Below are 26,521 nucleotides of genomic sequence, written 5' to 3' on the forward strand. Positions count from 1 at the left end.
TAAGGAATCATGAGTAGAGCCATCCAGAGTTTGCAGGGAAGGGAGGGATGCACAGAGAGGCATCTTCTTCCTCCTCATTGGGCATTCCAGCTCCAGCCCCAGGTCCAAAGCTGCCACATCATCTTTACTGCCATTCTTTATACTACAAGGGGGGCTGACTGTCAGTCAATGAAGTAACAAATGCATTACATCCAAAGTCATGCCAGTCTGCAACCCACTGGGCAAACACACAGGGACCCTATCTCAGTGAATACTGGTCTTTGTAGCAACAGTGTTTCATTGGTCATCTCTTGGAACCATTTTCAGTATCCCCAACTGAGCATTGGAAAGGCTATTGGTCAGAAGCAGGAGGTAGACATGGCAGGAGAGGGATCATCTTGACCTTGACTATCAGAATCCTGCCATAAGCTCCATGCTATTCACTTAATAGCCATTGCATAGGGAGAGAGACGTGAGCATGAGGTCAGAGGCAGGAACACATTCCATCATCTCATCTATCCTCCCAAACCAGGCTGAATCCTTCCCGGCAGGGTGATATTACTGTGCCACTATCCTTGCTTGTGTAATGAGCCAGTGTATGTCATATCACTTGGAAGGTCATCCTGCAGCACTGGCAGTGCCCGTGGACATGCAGCCTGATTGAGCAGAGAGATGACAGACACCTCGCTGCCTTTCATGTGCACAAGATCAGAACCCAGCCAAGTGAATGCAAATGAAACGTCAGCTCGGGGCTCATATTTGCATAGTCTCTATTTATTTTGTTAGAAAGAAAGCATGGAATTGGCTAAATCAACTCTGGAGACTCAAAAAGCCATAATTACAATCCAATGTAATCATCAAGCCTAGACCCTTTTCCTAATTCTATTTAACCCTGAAAGAACTCTAAATACACTTGCAGATTTTCAAAATCCACTTTCTATACAGTTCTACTGTCTACCCTAAAGGAAGATCACAGACGGAGGTACGGAAAGAGGCACCATCAAAATGTCAAAACCTAAACTTCATCTATGTGTTTTTTTTTCTTTTTAACTTGAAACAAACATTGAAATTCATTGAAAAGCATAGGAATGTTCTGAAAATGAAAGTTTGTCACTAAGGAGACATAGGAGGTTGGAGGATGGGGTAGCGGCAAAGTAGTGGGAAGGATTCGAGAGATGGCACCAGGCAAGAAGCAGATTTCATCTGGAATTCTATCAAGAATTCCATTTGCAGCCTTCATTTTCTTTCTTCTTGAGAATTCTGTAAAAATTCACAGGGAGGGACAGGTGAGCAAAATCAGAGAGGCTCTGTGTTGCCGTGACAACATGACTCTGGTCTCTATCTCTATCCCTGATCAGTACCTAACTCCTTTTTGGATTACTGCAGAGATCTCTCACTCTAGGATGAGCATATGCTCCTAAACCTGAGGATGATATAAAATTACAGGAAAGCGAAGTTTCTAAATAGTACAGTGATGTCGTCTTTACTTGAAAGATGTGTAATGGTCATAATGAAACATGATTGAGATATTTCCTTATTCCTCTCCCAGAAAGCCTGTCATAAACCACTGCCAAAGCCCTGTGCAGTGTGACAAGAGTATAGAAATGTCTGTTGTAAAACATTGATCATTAAAGATAATGGCTTGTGTCGAATAGACTTTAAAAAGGAAGTGAAACTTCAGCTAATGTTAGAGTAGTATTTACACTCTACATTGCAATAATGATATAAACATTTTCTTACTCCTAATCTGGTCCTGCAGGTGGATTAAACAACACACTTGCATCTATTACAGAGCAGGTTTACACATTCAGTAAGTGCAGAGGGTCTTGTTATTGAATCACTAAGCACACCTTTATATCATCTTGAATTTCATTAGCTTATGCAATTTATGGCAACCTGTTGGTTCCAGGGAAATATATGGACCTATTATTTTCTGTTTTTCTGTAAGGTCTACTAATTTGCCTTCTTAGTTCTCACTTTTTTGTGTGGTTTAGAGGGGTGCTTTCCTTCAAAGTGATGACATTCCTAGTTTCTGATTATGCTAAATTGGATAAAAATAAATCTAGAATAATTTTCCTTCTGTCCTAGGGCTAATAAGTCATAAATATTGGCTGAGTTACTATAAGGAAAGGTCAAAATAAAAGCATATCTCCTATCATTGAAATTCTTAGGATTTTTTTTAATACTTACCACCTCCCAGAGTAGCCTGTATAATATTTTGGAATAGCCTTAATTTTTAGAAAGCTCTTCCTTATACTGAACTCCATTGTTGAGGTATGGCTGATTCTGGGTAGCTGTTTTTAACAAGACCCTAAGATGCTGGGTGCAGTGGAACATGCCTGTAGTCCCAGCAGATAGAGAGGCTGAGGCAGGAGGATCACAGTTCAAAGCCAGCTCCAGCAAATGGGTTAGGTTCTGAGCAACTTAGTGAAACCCTGTTTCAAAATAAAATAAGGGCTGGGAAAAGTACCCCCCAAGTTAAACTATTCCAGCAGAAAGCAGATCGCCTGTTTTTATGACAGTCTTTTTATTAGGAAATGCAGTGACCCCCCTCCCAAGAAAATTTCTCAACTCTAATGCTCTATGGTTCTAAAAATATTTTTCAATCTTGACTCAGAATTGTTTCCTAGAATTAGTAGGCTATTTATATCATAATTCTGATTATGTGAATTACATTAAATTTTCTGATGTCATACCTGAGTGCCATGACCTTGGAATGACTGTACATTTCCTGAGCAGAACTTAGATTTACAATATTTGGAGTAAATCAGATTCTACTAATCCTGCATGGTCATCACCGGGATGATGTTTTTCCTGGCTCTAGATAAGAAGGAATGAGTTGTTAAATAAGTGAATAATGTTAAATGTTTTCATGGAACATATGTAATTGATGTAAGTGAACTATGTTTCATAACCATGTTAGTCATCACAAGTGAGTCTTGTTAAATGAGATCAAAGCAGATTGGTTAGGATTTTAACATGAAACCTTCTGTTAGTTATAAATTCAAGTTACATCATATACTTTTCTTACTGAGACTATTTACTGTTAACAGCTGGCCTTTCTCAAGTAAGCTGAATTATTGTGAATTTTATCTTATTCAGATAAATGGGATGCTGATCCTAGCATCAAATGGGTTCCCAAAGTCCAAATTTTATGTAGACTTTATCACACTATGAGTACAGTGGTAAACCTATTTAAGTTTAACTCTGAATTTCATTGGCTTCAACTTATACCTGGAATATAAAACTTCCAGCTTATATAAACTCTATCCATCCTGATATTCTCTGAAGTCCCTCAGAGAGTTGTCATGAATGCTCAACAAGACTCACTTTCCCTTGCTATAACAAAATACCTGGAATAGCCAACTTATAAAAATAAAAGGCTTATTTTGGTTCACAGGTCTGTAGTTTCCAGTACATGATTGAGTGGCTTGTTGCTTTGGGTCTATGGTAAGGCAGTGTATCATGGCAGGAGCACAGGTCAGGGAAAAACTGCTAACTTCATGAGCCAGGAAGCAAAGAAAGGAAGAGTCCAAAAGTCCCTTTAACACCTCCAATAACCTAAGGACTTCCCACTAAGTCCTAACTCTTGAAGGTCCCACCACCTCCCAATAGTGTCAACCTGGGCACCAAGTCTTTAACACATAGACTTTTGGGAGACATTGAAGATCCAAATTATGGTGGGCTGGAGTTGTGGCTCAGTGGTAAAGTGCTTGTCTAGCACGCCTGAGGCATTGGGTTCGATTCTCAGCACTGCATATAAATAAATAAATTAACTGATTAATTAAAGGCCTATCAACAACTAAAAAAATTTTTGTTTTTAAATATCCAAATTATGGTACTTATTATGTTCCTAGTTCTGCTGGGAATAGTCACTGCTTCACCAAGAGTAGCAGGCCCTGTTGAACATCATTGCTTCTTTCCTGCTCTTCATTGAACACTGCCACCAATGCTCTAGAGCCCTCCTGGTGTCTGCCCTAGATAACCAGGATGGAATGAGGAAGACTTCATTTCTCCCATATATTATCCTATATCACAGGCATCCCAAAATGGCGCTTATACCTCAGTTTCTATGGTAGTTAGCTGGGTGTGGTGAGGCACACCTCTAACCCCAACTACTCAGGAGGCTGAGGCAGAAGGATCACAAGTTTGAGGCCAGCCTGAGCAATTTAATGCAACCATCTCTCAAAAGATTTAAAAGGTTTAGGAATGTAGCTTCATGGTAGAGTGTCACTGGGTTCAATCCCCAGTACCCCCCCTCCAAAAAAAAATACCCAAAGAAACAAACAAAATACCCAAATTCTGGTGTTTAATAAAAGAATACAATGAAAGGATAGATTAACTTCCTCCTCTTAGTGTTAAAATTGGGTGGTCTTAGGATAAGCAAGATAAGAACTCATAACAGGTGGTATATTAGTTGGACCCAAAGGCTGGTCCTCCAGCCTGAGTGGGTGGTTCTCTACGGGTCCTCTCCAAAGCTCCCTCAGATAAAGCAACTCATCATCTCCCACTTGAGTGCCAGTGCTTCACAGACACCTCTAACATACATACTGGATTCAGGGAGCTATTTTTGCTGGTACTTCATTATACAAGCCAGAGTACCTGTCGGTGGAAGACCTCAAGACTGTACTTCTCTATCCAAGATGTCAGTGTCATGCATTCTCCCTTCCAGCATCTTGAAGAAGAGACCTGCTATGCCATTTGTATCTGAAACTGAGCATCAAGAATTTTAACTTCTTTAATATTTCAAAATGCCATTAGGACAGGTCAGCCTTTATCAAGCTTCTGGCACTTTTCTAGTACCCCAAACCAGATCATTTGTGTCCTGAAATATTGGCAGTGGCATCCTGAGGGAAACATTGCTGAGACAAAACTGCTTCTGCAGAGCACGTGCCTTCCCAGAGTGAAGGCATGTATCTTCCTCCAAAGGTACGAATGTCCATGAATATGGGGATCATCAAGTCCCTTACAGATGAACTCAAGGGAGTGATTATTTCCCTGTGTCTGCGTGTGTTTCAGTCTGTCACAACTCAACACTCTCACAAAGAAATCTTGGGACCTAGAAGTCGTAGTCAGAATTGCCCTCACTCAGTGGAGCCGGTGACTCTCCTTGGAAAACAGTCTCTTTTAATGGGTAAAGAACCACAGAAGTGCTGCCCACCTTGGCCAGAAGTGTTGGGCCATGGAGGCTTAACATCTTGGGATTCTGGTCCCTGGCATTTTGGTTTGGCCTCAGAGGGTCATTGCTGACCTTTCAGGAGACAAATAAAAAAGGATTTTTACAGACCAATAAGAAATAAGCAGGAAGGAGGCAGTTGTCAGGGGGACAGAGTGTGTGGGGTACCATTGAGTAGCCAAATACACTTCAAGATCATTATTTTATCCCCCCTTTCTACCTTCTTTTTCTTTTCATTCTCTCTTCTCTTGGTCTCCTTCTGTCTCCTCCTGGTTGTTAGCAGGTAGATCCAGTGACTTGCGAGATAGAACTCTCGGAGCTGAATGACACCTGCCAGCTCTGTCCCAGGGTCTCACGCTCGCTGTCTGAAGCTCTAAAACAGGTCCTGTGGTTTACAGGTGAAGTAGGTACAACTGGAATTGTTACTGGAATATAGTATTCCTACAGAGTTCTATCTTAAGAGTATGAGGGACACAAGTATTTTCTTGGCATTTAAACATTAGTTGTTATCTTGACTAAATATCAAGCATACATAAGAATTTTTGTTATGAGGGTAGGAATGAGATGGACATCATTACCCTAGGTACATGTATGATTGCATGAATGGTGTGTCTCTACACCGTGTACAATCAGAGAGTTGAAATGTTGTACTCCATTTGTGTATGATGAATTGAAATGCATTCTGCTGTCACATACAACTAAGTAGAACAAATTTTAAAAAATAAATATAAAAAATAAAATAAAATTTATGGAAAGCATAAAAAATTTAGAAAAGAATTTTGTGTGTGTAGTTTCCATTCTTGAATATTGATGGCATATTGCTTAAAATCTTTTTCTAACAACAAAACCCACTGTCCCCTTTTTTAAAAAGAGAGAGATATATATGCTAAGGTTCACATATGTGATTTATATAGTTCTTTCTTGCTGCCTGTGGGAATCTCTCTTTTACAATTTATTCTGGAACATGATTGGTTTTCTGGATTAATTAGGCTCTTTTTTCTCAACATTCTAAGAAGTGATAAATGTGAAGAGGCACAGACATCTTGCTTTCTTCTGTGACGTCGTATTTGTACTGAAGGAGGTGCATTTTCTTATGAAATTACCTGGCCAGTCTTGCATGTGATGTGAACATCTTGCTCCTGGGCAGCCGGGTGCCCTCTCCTGAGGTGTACCTCCCCTGAGGATCAGAAAATAATGTGCTGATTCCAGACTGCCCTTTCAGAGAGGGGCTGAACTTTTTACAGTTGTGCTGGGGCTGTTTGGGGGAACTAAAGAAAAGAGAGAGGAAGAGTGCATGCCAGGTGCCTTCTGTGTAGGAGAATCCCAGCTGAGGAGACAAAGCTAGCTACAGCAATGGCGCTCTGAGCATTCTCTAGCAGATTAGGGGTGGCCAGATACTGTGATGAGTGGGGATTCTGCTTAGCCTCAAGGTGTCCTGTCTTTATCATGTCTTGTTTTTCATTTGTTCCTCCTTTATTAGCTTTAAAATTCTTTATTATTTTAAAAATAAATGTTATTGTGCCTACTTTAGGTATACACAGTGGTGTTATGAAATTAATAGTAAATAAATAAACATATCAATGGTTATTACAGTGAAACAAATGAACATCCATCATCTCACAGTTACCCATTCTCCCCACCCCAACCCCCCATGGCAGGAGCAACTATAATCTACTCATTTAGCAAAACTCCTGAATGTAGCACACCATGTTTAACTGTGGTCCTCACATTGTTTACTAAATCTTTAGACCTGTTCATCCTACATATCTGCTACTTTATGTCCTTCTCTCACCCACCCACCCCACTTTCCTAGTAATCACTGTTCTTTCTGTATACCTTTGACTTTTTCTTTTTAGATTCCATATATAAGCAATATTTTAATTTCTGTGTCTGGCTTATTTCGCTTAGCATGATGTCCTCTGCTCCATCCATGTTGTAGCAAATGGTAAGATTGCCTCCTTTTTTTAAAGGCTGAGTAATATTACATTGTATAAAAGTACCACAGTTTTTTTTATTATTTTGTTGACAAGATACCTAAGTTGTTCCCACATCCTGAATACTGCAAATAATGTTGCAACAAACATGGGCATGAGGATATCTTTACAGGTTGTAATTTAATTTCCTGGTATATACTCAAAAAAAGAGATCCTGGGTCATATGGTAATTATTTTGATTTTTCTTTTTAGGAACCCCATACTGTTTTCCATAATGTTTGCGTAGTCTATATTCCTATGAACAGTGTGGGAGGATTCCCTTTTCTCCATAGTCTTACAAACACTTGTTACCTCTTCCCTCTGCTAACAGCTATCATACAGGTGTGAGAAATGTCTATTCAGGTCCTTTGCCTTTTTTTTTCTTTTTTTTTTTTTTTTGGTACCAGGGATTGAACCCAGGGGTACTTAACTACCAACCATATCCCTAGTTCTTTTTATGTTTTATTTTGAGTCAGGGTCTCACTAAATGGCTGAGGCTGACTTTGAACTTGGGACCCTCCAGCCTCAGCCTCCTGAGACACTAGGATTGCAGGTGTACACCACTGTACCCAGCTCCTTTACCCATTTTTTAATTGGGATATATGTTTTCTTGCTACTGAGTTGTATGAGTTCTTTATAAATTTGGGGTATTAACTCTTTATCAGATATTTGGTTTATAAATATTTTTTCCTAATCTGTATGTTGCTTTTCATTTTGCTGATTGTTTTCTTTGCTGTGCAGAAGCTTTTTAGTTTGATGTAGTCCCATTAATTAGTTTTTGTTTTTGCAACCTAAAACTTTTGGTGTGATATATTTTAAAAAAATCACTTCCAAGGCTAATATCAAGGAGATTTTCCCCTATTTCCTTCTATAAATTTTATGATTTCAAGTGCTACATTTGGTCTTCATCCTTTTTGATTTTTATGTATGGTATTAGTGCCCAGTTTCGTACTTTTAAATGTGGAAATCCAGGTTTTTCAGCACAATTTTTTATAGCTTTATTTTGTTTATTTAGTGTTATGTGGTGCTGGTAATCGAACCCGGTGCCTCACGCATGCTAGGCAAATGCTCTACCACTAAGCCACAACCCCAGCCCCAGGTCTATTTATTGAAGACATTATTCTCTTCCCCTCATTGTGTTCTCTTGATGTCTTTTCAAAAATTAATTAGTTGACCATATATGTTTGGATTTATTTCTGGGCTCTCTATTCTGTTCTGAAGTCTGTGTGTCTGTTCTTATGCCAGTACCATAGCATTTTGATTACTATGGCTTATTGTGATAGAATTTTAAACCAGGAAGTGAAATACCTCCAACTTTGTTTTTCTTTCTCAGAATTGCTTTGACTATCCAAAGTCTTTTGTGATCCCATAAAAATCATAGTATTGGTTTTTTTCTACTTCAGTCAAGAGTACCATTGGAATATTGATAGAGATCAAATTGAATCTGTACATTGATTTAAGTAAGATGAGCATTTTAGCTGTATTCTTTGGATCCATGAATGTATTCTATGCTATATCTTTCCATTTAGTAGTCTTCTCTTCAGTTTCTTTTATTAGTGTTTTATAGTTTTGAGTATAAAGTATTTTTACCTCCTTGGTTATTATTTTTTATTTCATTTGGGGGGAGGTCATTATTTGGGTACATAAATGCCACAGAGTTTGTATGTTGATTTTATATTCCGAAGCTTTATGGAATTCATTTAGTAGTTCCAATAGTTTTTTGTTTTGTTTTGTTTTTTTGGTGTAGTCTTTCTTGTTTTCCACATGAGATTATGTCATCTGCAAATAGAAAGACTATTCTTCCTTTCAGATTTGGATCCCTTTTCTTTTTTCTTTTATTTTTTCCTTGTCTGATTGCTTTTGCTAGTACTACCAGAACTGTGTTTAATAGAAGTGGTAAAAGTAGGTATCCTTCCCTTGTACAACATCTTAGAGGAAAAGCTTTCAGTTTTTCCTTATTGATTATGACATTTAGTAGTGTTTTTTTTCATAAATGGCCTTTATTGTATTGAGAAACTTTCTTTCTACTCTAAACTGTTGATAGTTTTTATTTAAAAAAAAGATGTAGAACTTTGTCAAATGCTTTTTCTGTGTCAATTGAGATACCAATGTGTGTTCTATCTTTCTATTAATGTAAAGTATCACAGTGATTAATTTGTATATATTAAACCAATCTTGCATTTTAGAGATAAGTCCCTGTTGATCATAGTATACAATTTGTGATATATTATCAAATTTGATTTGTTAATACTTTATTGAAGATTTTTGCATCAATGTTCATCAGGTATATTGGCCTATAGCTTTTCCTTCTTATGGTGTCTTTGTCTGTTTTAGGTATCAAGATGACTGAGGTAATTACCTCAATCACTTTTGTTATTGATCTCTTCAGACTTTCTATTTCTTCCTGCTATAACATTGGTACATTTTCTTTCCTTTAGGTCATCAATTTTGTTGGCCTATGTATCTGTGAATTTTCCAAAATTTCTACTGTTTCTGTTTTATAGTTTCATACCATTTTGGTCAGAAGATACTTGATATGATTTCAGATTTCTTAAATTTGTTAAGATTTGTTTGTGGCCTGCCATATGATCTATCCTGAAGATGTCCCAGGTATATGAGAGAATAATCTACATTCTGCTATTATTGGATGCTCTTAGGTCCACTTTGTTTAAAGTGCAATTCTATTTCCAGTATCTCCTTATTAATTTTCTTCCACTGTTGGAAGTGGAGTATTGCTATTTTTATATTGCTATTTCTTCTTTCATGTCCTTTTCATACTTGCTTTATATATTCAGGTGCTCTGATGTTGGTTAAGTGTAGATTTATAATTGATATGTCCTTTTGAAGAATTAAGCCCTTTATCGTGAAATAATTACCTTCATCACCTCTGTGACAGTTTTGAATGGAAGTCTAATTTATCTGACATAAGTATAGTTACCTCTGCTCTATTTGGGTTGCTATTTGCATGGAATATCTTATTCCATGTCTTCACCTTTAAAAGTCCATGTGTGCCATAAAACTAAAGCAGGTTTCTTGTAGACAGCATACTGTTGGGTCATGTTTCCTTTGAATACATTCAGTCACTCTGTCTTTTTATTGCACAATTTTGTTCATTTTCAATCAAAGTAATTACTGATAGGAAAGGATAACTTCCATTTGTTCATTGTTTTCTGGTTGTTTAATTCTTTCCTTTTTTTTCTGGGATGCCAGGAGTCAAATCTAGCATCTTGAACATGCTAGACAAGTACTCTAACACAGAGCCACTCCCAGCTCTGTTTCTTCCTCTTTATCGGGTATCTGCTATAGTTTTTTGCTTTGGGGTCACCATGAGGTCTATATAAAATATCTTATAGTTATAATAAACTATTATAAAAGATCTAAAAATTCTAGATCTTTTTTCCCCTCAGTTGTATGTTTGATATTGTAATTTACACATTCTTATACTGTATATATATTTTTAATAGCTTCATTTTATTTATTTATTTTTATGTGGTGCTGAGAATTGAACCCAGTGCCTCACATGTGCAAGGCAAGTGCTCTGCCACTGAGCCACAACCCCAGCCCCTTATAGTATATATTTAACAACATATTATAGTTTTTAACTGTTTTGAACTATAGCATTCATACTAGAGATATGAATGGACTTACAGACTACCATTATAATGTTAGATTATTCTGAATTTGATCATATGTTTACCTTACCAGTAAATTTTATACTTTCATATGCTTTTACGTTAGTAATTAGCTTTTCTTATTGAAGAACTCCTATAACCATTTCTTGTAAGGTAGGTCTAACAGTAGATCCCACTCAGCTTTTGCATGTCTGAGAAGGTACTTCTTCATTTCTGAAGGTCAGTTTTGGTTGGCAGGATTTTTTTTTTCCAGCACTTTAAATAGGGCATTCCCATTCTCTCCTATCCTGCAAGGTTTCTGTCAACAAATCCATTGAAAACCTACATCCACTGATATAAGAGATCCCTTTATGCGTGACTTGATATTTTTTCTGCTTCTTAAATTCTCTCCTAGTCTTTGCCTTTTGATGGCTTGAATATAATATGTCTTGCCGAGGACTTCTTTGGATTGAATCTTTGAGCTAATGAATCTGAATATCCATTTTCTCTCCCAGGACTTAGGAATTTTTCAGCAATTAATTTGTTAAATAAGTCTTTTGTCTATTTCTATGTGTTCTTCTGAAATTCCTATAATGAGAATGTTTGTTTATTTAATGGTATCCCATAAGTCTTGTAGCCTGTGTTTACTTTTTTCATTCTTTTTTCCCCTAAGTAATTTCAAAAGACCTATCTTCAAGTTTTTCAATTGTTCTTTTGCTTGATCTAGTCTGTTGTAGGTGTTGGCACCAAGATACCTGATAGGTTCTTTTAATAATTTCTCTTTGCTAAATTTTTTATTCAAATTGTGAATCATTTTCCTGTTTTCACTAAATTGTCTCTCTGTACTCTGTTTTATCTTGCAGAGTTTCCTTGAAGTCATTATCTTGAGTTCCTTTTTAAAAATATCCTTTTCTTTAGGGTCAGTTACTGGAGAATCATTTGGTTCCTTTGATAATATCATGTTTTCCTGCTTTTTCATGTTTCTTGTGTCTCTGCGCTGATGTCTGTACATGTGATAGAATGGTCATCTCTTCCAAACTTTACAGAGTGACTTATGTAGGGAAAGACTTTCACCTGCAGGTAGGTCTTAGGGTGTTGGCTGGGAAGGGTATAGGTACTGAGTGGGCGTAGTGGTATAGCTTCCATGCAGGTTCTTAGCTGTGGTCAATGTCAATGATGTCTGTGGATGTTTCAATGGCATAGGCTGTAGGAGTTTGTGACAGTGAATGCTGTTAAAAGAATGTTGAGTAACAAAAGTTTGGGGGGGGGGGGGTCTTCCTGTTCTCACTTCCCCTACAATGATGAGTTTTGGCATTGGGTCTGACATGGCCCACAAGTAGTCGCAGTGGCACTGGGCTCCAGGGTACAGGTTCTCAGAGAAGCTATAGAGCCATGGTTCTGGGATTTGGGTCCTAGGTTTACTTTTCAAGACACTTTGGGAAGCAGATTGCCTGCACAGGTAATTCTGAAGCACACTACAGCAACTTGGATCAAGGGAACTGGGTTTTACTTGTGATTCTGATCTTGGCGTCAGGGTCCAACACTGGCCTACCTCCAGGGAAGATGGGGTGCTCTGGGGGTTTAGACACTAGGAAACAAGGCTCAGCTATGATTTGGGAACCAGAGCCAATAGGGACATTAGCAACTCTGATCCCAGGAGATAAGGGCCCCAATAAGATGACAATGGACCCTTGGACTTGTGGGACATGGCAGATTTCTAGTGATAGCAAGGATCCAGAAATAGTAAAGTGTAGCTGTGGCTTGGACCCTGGAGTACAAGCATTAATGTAGTGAAGACTACTCCCCAGCAAGGCTCCACAGCTCAGACTTCAGGGTTCTAGTCCAGTTCCAGGAAAGTAGAATGCTATTTGGCCTGGATACAGCTCTCTGTCCTGGAGGATAGATCACACAGCTCACCCAATACTCTGCTTCAAGGGGGAATGGGATCCCATGCCAGCTGCTTGACTCAGCCACTGCACTGGTTCCCTAGGGGCAGGGAGTGCCATGCCATTTCAGCTCAGGTTTCAGGCAGATCTTTACTTCCCTGGGAGGTCAAAGCAGGGATTCCCTGAGGGGCAGGGCACTGCTTCACCTTTGGTTCTGGGGGCCATGACTGCTGTGGATAGTCATGTATCATTTCCCTGGGAGGCAGAGCTCCAAGTCAGCTCAGATCCTGAACAGCAGGGCACAACAGTGACTAGGCAGCATGGTAGAGTGGATCCATTGCTGTTGGTCCCCCAAGATAGACTGTAGCAGAATTTGGGCTCCAAGATGGTAGGTTATCAGATGGGGGTGGTACATGAGTAGTCTCAAGGGATAGAGAAGTGCAGTGGGTACTTGCCCCCAGACCAGGACAGTGTTCTTGTTCCACAGTGGTGCAATTCATTAGCAGCACTGGTCACAGGGGATGGGGCGCAGTGTTGGCTTCTTCATCTGGGGATAATGCAGCTGTGTGGACTCCAGGCAGCTCCTGAGCAAGGCTTAGTACCTGTGAGGACTGCAGGAGTCCCCAGTGGCAGAGACTTAGGTGGTCATGGTGGTAATGTGGGCAGTTCCTCTTGCCTACCTTTTCCCTGCAAGGAGAAGTCCTTCCTGATTCCAGATTGATCCTGAGTGAGGGGTGGGGTGCCAGAGGTGAGGTATTTCCTTCCTCTAAGAGGCCATCCTGGTTTTCTGCAGTCTACAGGGTTTCTGCTACTCATTTGATATATTCCAGCATTCTTCAGTTATTTCCATCAAAATGTAGTTCTTCTTTTGTGGATTTGGCTATCCTTTGGGTGGGGGGTGGGCACAAGCAGAAGGAGCTTCTAGTCAGTCATCTTGCTGATGCCATTAACTTTAGCTTTTATCAGAGGATATCATGATGAGATTTCACAAACCATTTCTCTCCCTGTACTCCTTAGTACAGTACAGTCTCTCTTACCTGAGTTGGTGCTTAACAAATGCTTCTAGAATGAGGAGTTGCGTACAGTAATGAGCTAATTAATTGAGTGAACATGAGCGCCCTGACATCCCCTTTGGAAGGACAGACTGCTTCTGCAGGCAGTAGTAAGTGATTTGAGCCACCATCAATGACTGTGGCCTGGTGCTCCAGTGATTTCAAAAGCCTCTTTCTGTGGAATTGGCTTTTGCTCTTGCTCCATGAAACATCTGAACTAAAAGAGGGACAGCACAACTATTGAATACATTATTGAGTACTAAAGAAAGTAAGACACACCTTCATTCTCTGGATGATTCTGTATCTGGAACCACATCACAGTTGCCATTACTCTAGAGCAGGGGTCAGCAAACCTTTTCTATAAAGGACCAGATAGTAAAGATCTTTTACTTTGTGGGCTCTTGTTACAACCAATTTACCCTTGTAATACCAAAGCAGCCTCAGACAATATGTAAACAACCAGGTGCATTGTGTTCCAATAAAACTTAATTTATAAAAATAAGCAGTGGGTCAGTTTGGCTCCTGTGGCCCTAGTTTGTTGGCCTCTGTTGTAGAGTGCTACATGACCTCTCATGTTCTTTTAAAATTATTATTAATTAAAAGGTGCTCATTTTGTGGAGATATGTCAGAGGAAGGGAACATGCCTAGCAAGTGTGAGGCTCTGGTTTTGATCCCCAGCACACAAAAATAAAATAAAACAAAATGTGTTCATTATCCTGTTCTTTTTCATTGCTTTTATGGTGGCCAATGAAAGGGTTGACTTATTTTGAATAGCAAGATTTTCTAAAATTACTTTTAAAGGCACATGTGGTCAGGTTGGGCAGGAGGTGAAGTGTATGTCCATAAAACATGGCTATTTAACAGAATGCCATGTCCTTCCCCAGACCCCAATCAACTCAGCTTCATAACCAGTCCCTTCTCACTCCTGTCCTCCACAGCGAGGGCCCCTCTCATATGACCCCAAGACTCTGCCTCCCTCTAGCCAGCATGACACTGGGGCAAGACTAGCCACAGCTCTCCCCCTCTCTTCTGTCACTTCAGCCTTGATACAAAGCTGTGAACTGAGTTTATGCTGACCATACAAACTCTCTGGAACCTCTTTAGTTCCCTCCCCAAAATACTGAGTTTGGCTTATGGTTGGCAGCCTTTGGTACCCTGCCCCTTCCTTCACCTGCCCTTCTCACTCACTTGCTAATCTTTGTTCCAAGTTAAAGGATTATCATGAGGTTGAAAAAGCCAAGGTTTTTTCTCCACCATATTTTACTCCCCTAATGACATGTCTTTGAATCTAGATTGGCCCATGCAAAAAAGTCTGGCTGGCAGTTTTACTGGCTTTCTTTCAACAAGGAGAGTGAAAATGCTGGTTGCCAAGCAACACATATGCCATGACTTCTTACAACAATGTGAGGTTCAAAAAAAATAGCAAGAAACATTTATCTATATCATCAAATCATGAGCGGGAATCCTGTGGGACAGGCAGGGCAAGCAGGTTGATACAACAACATAATATCTTTTCATTCCAACTTTGGTGTCTTTCCCTGGAGACTCACCTGGAGAGACAGAGGAGCAGGCCTTCAGCTCGGTGCAACTGACGGACAGACTTATCATGAAGAACCCCGTAGTACAGTCAGTCACCACCATTTGTAGATTCCATAGTTGCAAATTTTCCTACTTGATAAAATTTCTTTCTAATTTTTTAGTTAGCTTTTTCACTGCTGTGACTAAAAGGGCCAACCAGAACAATTGTAGAGGAAAGATTTATTTGAGGGCTCACAGGTTCAGAGGTCTCAGTCCATAGAAGCCCAGCACCATTCCTCGGAGCTCCAGGTGAGGCTGACCATCATGGCAGAAAAGTGTGGTAGAGGAAAGCAGCTCACATGATGATCAGAAAGCAGGGAGAGGGGTCTCCACTTGCCAGATACAAATATATACCCCAAAGCCACAGCCCCAATTCCCACCTCCTCCAGCCACACCCTACCACTTCAGTTACCACTCAGTTAATCCCTATCAGGGGATTAATTCACTTATTTTGTTAAGATCCTTATAACCTAATCATTTCTCCTCTGAACCTTCTTACATTGTCTCACACATGAGCTTTTGGGGGACACCTCATATCCAAACCATAACAGTAATCCCTGAACAATACTCAACACACTTCAGAATCATTTCAGGACTTACAGAGTGGTGGAGACTTTGAGTCTCCAACCCATATGTTCCCCATTGAAATGGCACAAGGTGCTACTCTGCCTTCTTGTGTCTGCTCTTCTATTTATAAACAAATGTGCTTTCAAGTTGATGTACTGCTACGTGGTTTTTGTTTTGTTTTGCATTTTTGTGTTTTTGTTGGTGATTTCACTGTTTTAAATGATCCCGTGCATGGTGCTAACGTGTTGTCTAATGTAACAAAGGGCACGAAGGCTGTGATGTGCCTTGTGGAGAAAACACACATGTTAAATAAGCTTCACTCAGGCCTGAGTTACAGTGTTGTTGACTGCAAGTTCAATATTAATGAATCAATACAATAGTACATTCAGAAAAAGAAAGAGGAAATTCCCTGATCTATATGTAAGGCCATTCCAGAAAGTACTAAGCTAATATCCGTAGTACATAATGAAGCTATAGAAATGATTTTTAAAAGTAACTGAATTTGTAGATTCATGAGATGATGAACAGTTAAGGGGAAAAAAAATCTGTAGCACAGAGTATTGTTGTGAGGCCAAAAGCCAAAGAAATTTATGGTCATATTACGCTGGTTCAGGAAATTATTGAACCCTTCTTGGTTAGTGTTTATTATAAAGCAATACTGCATATGTTTTAGTACTTATAAGGAATAGGTATTAAATAAGTTATCTTTCAACAGAAATACATATAAAACAAGGTTGTGTAATGCTAGTTGATGAAACTGTTGTGATAGGATCCTCACCAGAGGCTCACTAAACCATGCATTTCCCCCAAAAGTCATGGACAATTATTCACTAATTCAGCACTCACAGGTATTTTATAGAAACTATATGATCACAACTATCTCAAATGGAGCCCATCTTCTGCATCCCATATTGAAGACAAGGCCCAGGTGCACTGTCTTTGCCATGATAAGACTCAACCTTCCCACTGAACGGCTATGTCCACGACACGTTCTTCCTGGACGTGAAGGGAGTTAAATGTATGCAGCTAGTCCCTGGTGCCCCCCCCACACACACCTCCCTTATTGTTCCTTTCACCACTTCTGTCACTGGTTATTTTGCAAAAGGGAAGCCCTGGTATATTTATAAACTGTCCTGGTACTGAGCCATTGTGAGCTCAGCATCCCTGAACAGACACCTTAATTGGTCTCAGATGGGAAGGAAAAACTATCACACCACAGTCTCTCCTCCCTGAAGCTGGATTCAGGTCACGTGTGAAATGGCCTCTTGTCTGTTGACAGTGGCCTGCATCTCCCACAGTCTGCTGAACTGGACATTCCCTCCCCAGGGGGTTCTGATGTGCAGATGAACTCCTCTCATCTGGTATACAAACACATCGCAGAGATATGAACATAGGGCATGGGAAACACAGAGGCGGCCTCAGCCTTCAGGGGAGGGGATGCTCCAGAGATGAAATGACACTTGGCAAATGCTGCTGATGAAGTAAGCAGAGGCCTTTTAAAAGCAAGACAGAAAAAAATGGTAGAACAAGTATAGGAATGGAAAAATAAACAAACTTGAGACATTCCTTTAGGACAATTCTTAAAGTGTCCAGAAACACAATCGGTAAACCTCATTATCACCACTCTGGACACTCTGGCCCCACACAGCAACTGAAAAGTTCCCAGAGGAGGCCTTTCTAGAAAGTTCTTTCAATTGCTGAGCAAGTGAGTATTTGGGCTTGTGTCTGTGTTTCTCCACTTATCAGGAATACAAATACTTTTTTCCTTCCGTGCTACTAGATGCAAATATGAGAATTAAGAGACACTGAGGATAAAGTGGTTCCAACTCCTTGTAAGACATTTTGCATGCATTATAAACACATAGATCTTCAACACAAGTTCTCAGCAGGGAACTGCTTTTTGTTACAGAGATTGCCTGTGTGCACAAACTTGCAGAGAAAGGCAGTGTATGCAGATAGCACGCTGAGTCACTGGTCACAAAGTCATTTTCTCCTGATCCCTCTTCCCATTTCTTTTTTTTTTTTTTTTTTTTTTTTTTAAAGAGAGAGAGAGAGAATTTTAATATTTATTTTTTAGTTTTCGGCAGACACAACATCTTTGTTTGTATGTGGTGCTAAGGATCGAACCCGGGCCGCACGCATGCCAGGCGAGCACGCTACCACTTGAGCCATATCCCCAGCCCCCTCTTCCCATTTCTATTCCCAGGCCTCATTATGTGCAATGTCATATGCACACAGACACACAGGAACACCCCATCACAGCCAGGACAGAAGTGCCCAGGGAGGTGTTTGCATGAATTTCATCTTTGGAGTAAGAAGCACTTGCTCAGCTGCCAACCACAAATAGCCCCATGCTCCCATGCTGGAAAATGATGCTAATTGGTGTGCCATTAAAAAAAAAAAAAAAAAAAAAGGAAGAAAAAAATACCAACCACAACAAAATAACCATGTACAGACCTAAAGTCCTACCCTGACAGTCAATGTGAAGCATGGCCCACTAATGCAGCCCTAATTCACTTTGTTTGGCAGAGAGAGCAAGCTCACCATGCTGCTTCGGGAGTCTCTGGGGAACATGAACTGTCGCACCACCATGATCGCTCACATCTCTGCTGCAGCTGGGAACTATGCAGAAACCCTGTCTACCATCCAGATTGCATCAAGGGTCTTGAGGATGAAGAAGAAAAAGACGAAGGTAAGCAGTTCCCAGTGGGTGCAGTGGGTAAAGGAGTTTTGGAGCCTTGCCCCAGAACTGAGTCAGAGAGAGAGTCAAATCAATATTGCTGATCCCCAAACACAGGGGTGCATGTGAAAGCATCACTGCTGTGGTCCCCACCTGGGGACAGGGAAACCTTCCCACTGACAGGAGAGAGTCAGGTCTTTTGCTGGCCCTGGACATCCAGCTTGACCCCTGACAGGTAGTGCTTGGCATGCTTTAGATAGATTTTGAGATGAAAAATGTTGGAGAGATGGAAATTATTCAGTTTTTCTCTTGCCTGACTGGCTCCTATGTAGATGAAGACTGTGTCCTTCAATGAGTCAACTCTAAAGAGGGTTATTAACTTTTTGCTCATGTGGCCCTATTGCCCACCCCCATGTTCAGGAGTGATTTCCTGGCTACTGGAATTGTCGTGTTAATTCAATGTTTTCTGTTTGATACCGAGTCTGCTAGATGCCACTGGGCTCCTTTCCTCTGGCAGAAGCAAATCCTGGACAGTGGCAGCTTGGCAAGAATGCCTGAGAGGACCATGGTGGTTGTGGCCACTCAGATCGGGGGGGCCAGTGATTAACATGTGGGAGGGCTTTTCTTTCCTTCTCCTTTATGTATTTTTTAATGGGGGGATGGAGTATAAAACAGGGTTTCCCAACCAATGTTCTGTTGGTTGTATTCAGGAATAGCCCTTATGTGGTCAGAAGGGGACTGGATCTCCTCTCCTGAGCAGCCTCTGATTCGTCAGTGGGCCATATAGGGATTATCTTAAGCACATAAAGCTATGATGTGGAACATTGGGCACTCTGGCCTGGCCCACTGGAGTCATGGTTCCACTGTTCAATGCGGGAAGTCAACCCGGGGGACCTTCTGTAGCTCCTGTTGAGTCAGTGGCTTCTACCATTTACCACATAATGTCAGGCTCCCTGGGAGGGCTGTCTCAGAGGCGCCACATGTTAACTGTTCTCTCACTCATAGTACACGTCGAGCTCCTCTGGTGGAGAAAGCTCCTGTGAGGAAGGCAGAATGCGCAGGCCCACCCAGCTGAGACCCTTCCATACCAGAGCCACGGTGGACCCCGACTTCCCCATTGCGCACCTGTCCAGTGATCCTGACTACTCCTCCAGCAGCGAGCAGTCTTGTGACACTGTCATTTACATCGGGCCTAATGGCACAGCCCTCTCCGACAAGGAGCTCACCGACAATGAGGGCCCCCCAGACTTTGTTCCCATTGTGCCTGCCCTGCAGAAGACCAGAGGTGACAGCCGGCCCACAGAGGCAGGAGAGGCTGCAGCCAGCAAATCAGAAAGGGACTGCTTGAAGTGTAACACATTTGCTGAGCTGCAAGAGAGACTAGACTGCATTGATGGCAGCGAGGAGCCCAGTAAGTTTCCTTTCGAAGAGCTGCCTGTACAGTTTGGGGCAGAGCAAGCCAGTAAATGCCCCTCGTTAAGCCAAGTGGCTGGGGCAAACTCACTTTCTGAGTCCGATAAGGAAGACAACGGGTCAGATGGCCAGCTGACTGATCGGGAAGGCACAGACAACTTGGCCTGTAAGATGCAAAGGAATCACTCCCCTGTGCCTGCCACAGCACGCAGCAGCAGCCCCACCCCAGCCTCACCCCGAAGCATCCCAGGCAGCAGCAGCCAGATGGTGCAGAGCCCCAGCCTCCAGAGCAGCCGGGAGAGCCTGAACTCCTGTGGCTTCGTGGAGGGCAAGCCCAGGCCCATGGGCTCCCCCCGGCTGGGCATTGCCAGCCTGTCCAAGACCTCTGAGTACAAACCCCCCAGCTCTCCTTCCCAGAGATGCAAAGTCTACACCCAGAAGGGGGTCCTGCCAACTTCTGCCCCACTGCCACCCTTGAGCAAGGATTCTGGCATGGTCTCTAGCGAGTCCTTGCTGCAGCCTGAGGTACGTACCCCTCCAGTTGGAATGAGCCCCCAGGTTTTGAAGAAATCTATGTCTGCTGGAAGTGAGGGGTTCCTAGAAACCCCTGTTGAGGATGAGCATCAGGCAGCATCTCCCCCAGACTCCAAGAAGGAGATCCTGAGCACCACAATGGTGACCGTGCAGCAGCCACTGGAGCTGAACGGGGAGGACGAGCTGGTGTTCACGCTGGTGGAGGAGCTGACCATCAGTGGGGTCCTGGACAGTGGCCGCCCCACCAGCATCATCAGCTTCAATAGCGACTGCTCTGTGCAGGCCTTAGCCTCAGGCTCCCGGCCTGTCAGCATCATCAGCAGCATCAGCGAGGATCTGGAGGGCTACTCCAGCATGGCTCCTGTCTCTGAGGTGAGCATCACACAGTTCTTGCCCCTTCCGAAGCTGAACCTGGATGGGAAGCCCCGGGAAACAGGCAGCAGGCGTTCCTCCATCAGCTCCTGGCTTAGCGAGATGAGTGCAGGAAGTGATGGTGAGCAATCATGTCACAGTTTCATAGCCCAGACATGTTTTGGGCATGGGGAGGCCATGGCAGAACCTCCAGCCTCGGAGTTTGTTAGCAGCATCCAGAACACTGCTGTGGTGTGCAGAGAGAAGCCCAAGGCAGGCTCTGATAACCTGCTCATCTTGTCTGAGGTCGGGGAAGACTCTTTCAACAAAGCCACCCCCATCAAAAGCTGCAAAATATCCACACTGGGCAAGGCCATGGTCACCATCTCCAATACAACCAACCTGAGCAATTGCGAAGGGTACATCCCCATGAAGACCAACATCACAGTATACCCCTGCATTGCCATGAGCCCTCGGAACGTACAAGAGCCTGAGGCTTCTACTGCCATCTCCAAAACAGCTGCCAGAGCAGCCTCGTCCCAGGAGAGTAAAGAAACCAGTGCAAAGAAAGAGATGAAATTTGAGGACCCCTGGCTAAAACGAGAAGAGGAAGTGAAAAAAGAGAATGCTTTTCCCAGTGAAGAAGGGATTAGGTATGAGACTGCCACAGGCCCTACTAAGCCTGAGACCAGACCAGAGCAAGAACAGGACAGGAAGCCCAGCCCGGGCGACAGGCTCAGCAGCAGCAGTGGAGAGGTATCTGCCTCCCCAGTGACTGACAACTTCAAGAGGGTTGTGGATGGCTGTGAAATGGCTCTGCCTGGTTTGGTGGCCCAGAGCCCAATGCATTCCAGCAAAAGCCTGAAATCTAGCAGCCTTCCTAGAGCATTTCAGAAAGCCAGCAGACACGAGGAGCTGGACAGCCTCTTCTACCACTGCAGTGCCGACACCAATGGCCTGGGGACAGCATCAGGCACCCAGGCCTCTAAGGCAACCCTGGAGCGCAAGGTGGCTTCACCCAAGCATTGTGTCCTTGCCCGGCCTAAAGGGACTCCCCCTCTGCCCCCTGTCCGCAAGTCCAGCTTGGACCAGAAGAACCGGGCCAGCCCCCAGCACAGTGCCAGCAGCAGCAGCACCAGCAGCCCCTTGAACCAGCCAGCCACCTTCTTGGCCAGCTTCCCTGATGAGCCCAGCAGCAAGGTGAAGGACGCCAGTAGCAGCAGCAAGCTCTTCAGCGCCAAGCTGGAACAGCTGGCCAGCAGGACCAACTCTCTTGGCAGAACAACAGTCAGCCACTACGAATGCTTGTCGCTGGAAAGGGCCGAGAGCCTGTCCTCCATGAGCTCGCGACTGCACGCTGGCAAAGACAGCACCATGCCCCGAGCTGGCAGGAGCCTGGGCCGCAGCAGCGCAGGGGCCTCACCACCCAGCTGCAGCGCCACCCAGTCAGCAGGGGCGTCGCCCAAGGCCAGCCAGTCCAAGATTTCAGCCGTGAGCAAGCTCCTCCTGGCCAGCCCCAAAGCCCGCAGCCTGTCCACCCCCACCACCAAAACCCTCAGCTTCTCCACCAAGTCGCTGCCTCAGTCAGTGGGCCAGAGCTCCAACGTGCCCCCCAGCGGGAAGCACATGTCCTGGTCCACCCAGTCGCTCAGCAGGAACCGAAGCTCTGGATTGGCTTCCAAACTGCCGCTGAGAGCAGTCAATGGGCGCATCTCCGAGCTGCTGCAGGGGAACGGGGGCGCCCGGGGTTTGCAGGTGCGGGCTGGACCCGAGGCGGAGGAGCGCAGTGGGGCCCCCGCGGAGGACAAGCCTGCAGCAGCGCACCTGCTGCCCTCGCCCTACAGCAAGATCACCCCACCGCGGAAGCCACACCGGTGCAGCAGCGGGCATGGCAGCGACAACAGCAGCGTGCTGAGCGGGGAGCTCCCGCCGGCCATGGGGAAGACTGCCCTCTTCTACCACAGTGGTGGCAGCAGCGGCTATGAGAGCATGATGAGGGACAGCGAGGCCACCGGCAGCGCGTCCTCGGCCCAGGACTCCATGAGCGAGAACAGCAGCTCTGTGGGCGGCAGGTGTCGGAGCCTGAAAACCCCAAAGAAACGGTCCAATTCAGGTAGGCACTTGGGGACAGGGTCCCAGGGAGGTAAAGGGCAGGTGTGTATGGGGTCCACTGCTCCCCTGTCCTCTGATGAGGGGACCTCCAGGATCTGGGGATTGAGGTCTCATCTCTCCTTTCTGATATCCTGTCACTTGTAGGTCTTGGCTAGGGATAGAACCGCAGAAGGCTTCATTGTAAAAACTTGTTGTTATGTGCATCATTAGACCTTGAGGATGCCACGGGCCCTCACTCTCAGCAGGGGGAAAGGCCAGGGTGCTGGATGCCCAGGAGCATCCATGAATCACTGGCTCTTCCTCCGTAGCATCTCCTTACCTGGTCCTTGAGCCATGGCTTTATTTGCCGAAGCACTGTACTACTTTTTAGAGGTCTCTGAGAGATCAGATCAGGTTCCCTGACCTCAGGACTACAGAAACCTGTATGTGGGACTGATGGTCTCCAAGACCTTGGCAGCCTCTCTCAGGGATGGAGCATACTTTGATTCATTGAAGGTGCGGTAGGAGAAGCCTTCCTCTACTCCCACCCCAAAGACAGTCATAGACAGTCAGGTATGGACTCCAGCCGAAGGGGTTGCACTTCTTCTGTTCACACACACAGTGCCACACCGTATAGACCCACTCATGCACTACCACCACCGTGGTGGGAGGGAGTCTTTGCCATCTCCAGGAATCTGTTGTCCAAAGGCACATACTCCAGAACTCAGGAAAACCACTGACATGTTTGTCTGAGTTTAGTGACATGTAACAGTAAGTTCTGATGGGCAAGGAGAAGAGAACTGAAGTACACACGGGGTAGGTGAGGTGAAAGACGGGAAGGAGAGAAGGAAGCAGGGAGACAGAAGCAAAAGGTACCAGGAATAACGAGATACTTGAGAATTTTGCCTGGAATCATTTCTATTCTTCAATGACTTCTAAAGAAATCGCCCTCATTCATTCTTTAGCCTCAGCATTCAAATAAAAAAAGAATAATGGCAAGCCCCGAATGCAATGCAATTCTGTGCCTTGGTTGAAGTGCAGGTGGCAAGGGGCCTGTCCTCCGCCACCCCTTCCCCTTCTGTGGAATTCTAGGCTCTTCAGAAGCCACTGCTTTGCAGAATATGGGTGTCAACAGCCTATTTGGGATTAAAAGATGGGGTGATGTCCAGAAAGGGGGTCCTTTTTCTACGGTGCCAGCTGCATCTGCAGCACCTGCTCCACAGACTTTTTCTATCAGTCATGACATTGCTTTTCCCTATTCCACCACCAGTGAGTTCCAGCTCTGGAATGTTCCAATCCAGATATAAGGACTCTGATCAGAGCACATCATAATCCTTTGTCTTCCTCAAATCAAAGAAATGGCCTTAAGGGATCATGCATTCATGCAGTTTTACATCCCCAGATGCCCCACCAGCCCACCCCACCCCATCACAACTCACAGAACATGGCTGTGAGGATGTTACATTCTAAGCATGTTTGGAAAACTTCATGGCTGTCAGCACCGTGACGTCTTTATTTCCCAATGGTGTGTGTTTCAGCATCTGATGCACTTGGTCTGTGCTCTGCTTCACCCACCTCAGTCTCAGCAGCAGACTTTGGAGCAGAACCCCCTATAAGACAAGTTGGAAGTGACAAGCTACTCAGTAAAACAAAACAGCTGCTTTGTCCTATCATCAGGGCCAAGGGCATTACAATGTGTTGGTATTAGTCACTAAACATAACAAAGTTTATCTATGCCACTATCTTTTTTTTAATATTTATTTTTCAATTGTAGTTGGACACAATACCTTTATTTTACTTATTTGTTTTTATGTAGTGCTGAGGATTGAACCCAGGGCCTCGCACGTGCTAGGGGAGCGCTCTACCACTGAGCCACAACCCTAGCCCTATGCCACTATCTTTGTGGGGAAGAAATATCTGCTTGCCCCCCAGTACTTGACTGACAAATCCTGTTATTTCAACCTACCCAGTGTTGATCTTCAAATCCAGACGATTGTGTGACATTTGCTATGTGGTCATCTGTGTTTTAGTGTTAGAGAGTGCTTTCATTAGTTCTCTCTAATTAAGCACCTTGAATTAATTGTTCTTTCACTGCTTTTTATTCTCTTTCAAGACTTTAATTTATTGGTTTGCCTGTTATAGTGGAACAAAGAGGAGGAAAAAGATGTGAAAGAAACAAATGTGTACAATAGCTCCTTGGAGAGTGGCCACAGGTTCTGCACATGACCTTGCTCAGGGCTGAGTCCTTTCACAGGCGCTGTCCTTTGAGGGTCTCTTTTTAGGAAGGCCTTTAGAGGAAATAATATGAAATTAAAATGTGATGGTAGGTGCTAGAGATAGGATTTCATATGGAGTGCCCAGAGCATCAGACCTTTGTGATCTGCTGCCACAGATCCGGGGCTCCATGATGGATTTGGTGGTGAAGTGAAGCTCATTTCAGGTTAGGTGACCTTGTCTCACTTGTTTATGATTATTATTAAGAGAAATGCTGGCTGTCAGGTGTGATAAGCATCCATCAAAAACCACTTCTTTAGGAGAAACCATAAAACCCCTCAAAGGAAAATCCCAAGTAGATGGCTAATGTTTAGAATTACCAGAGATGAGACAGGCAGTTGTCTTTTATTTGAGATGGCTTTTGAATTTGGAAAATTGTAATGCTTTGGTCATTTGCTTAACAAAAAGGAACTAGAATTTTATCATTGGGTAAATAACGGTGAGCACTCTGATTTCCTTGTGATGCATATAACAATAGAAACCATCAAATATCACCACAATTCATTATTCCAGCCTCATTCCTAGAGACCCATGTTATTAGTGAAGAGTGAACATAATCAGGCTTATTCTTGTGGTCTTTGTGTGGAATGGTGCAGTGAGAAGATTAATCCAGAAAGTAGAAGACATGGGATCTTGAGTTGTGTGATCTCTCAGAAATAATTAGCCACTCTGGGCTTCAGTTTTCTCATGTACAAGTAAGGGATTTGGTAGATAATAGCCATGGTCTGCCTGCTGCCCACATCATAAGAGACTATGTCAATTAATACAAAGAATATTGATGGCAATATGACATCCTTTTCATAAGGCAACCCATTGTCAGTGAGCTTTATTTTTTATTTTATTTATATCTAATAGTTTCCCATTACTGTAACAAAATACCCAAGGCAATCAACTTAAAAAGAGCAAAGGTATACTTTTTATTGTGGTTTCAGAGATTCTGGTCCCTGATCAGACAGGCCTGTTGCTTTGGGCAACACAGCATAGTGAGGAGTGTGTGGTGAAGCAAAGTCACTTACCTCATGGTGGCCAAGAAGCAAAAAAAAAAGAAGAAGAGAAAGAGAGTGGATTCTCATTACCCCCTTCAAGGGCATATCCCGGTGACCCAAGACCTCCTACTAGGCCCTGCCTCCTGAAGTTTCCACCACCTCCCAGTCATGCCACGGGCTGGGGACCAAGCCCATAACATATGGGCTTTGGGGTTATACCCAAAATTACACCACAGCACTTGTTAAGCATTCATCAGGCATGCACTCCTAGAGTTTAGTGATACAGAAGGTTCCAGTGAGGGAGGAGTGTCAGCAACATAAATTACAAGGTGACTGTAAGGAGTCTGTAATTTAATTAGAGAGAAAGGAA

The 26,521-nt window shown here is 43.3% G+C and overlaps 1 protein-coding gene across 1 annotated transcript in view; it reads left to right on the forward strand.

The window, feature by feature from the left end:
- Kif26b (kinesin family member 26B) overlaps window positions 1–26,521 on the forward strand; it is a 326,670-nt gene that overhangs the window by 284,350 nt on the left and 15,799 nt on the right. Inside the window, exons 10-11 of the mRNA XM_071619670.1 lie at window positions 18,352–18,514; window positions 19,508–22,913. Coding sequence (XP_071475771.1) covers window positions 18,352–18,514; window positions 19,508–22,913 — 3,569 coding nt within the window. The remainder of the gene's footprint in view (window positions 1–18,351; window positions 18,515–19,507; window positions 22,914–26,521) is intronic.

Source organism: Marmota flaviventris, chromosome 12 (genome assembly GCF_047511675.1).
Source record: "Marmota flaviventris isolate mMarFla1 chromosome 12, mMarFla1.hap1, whole genome shotgun sequence".
NCBI lineage: Eukaryota > Metazoa > Chordata > Mammalia > Rodentia > Sciuridae > Marmota > Marmota flaviventris.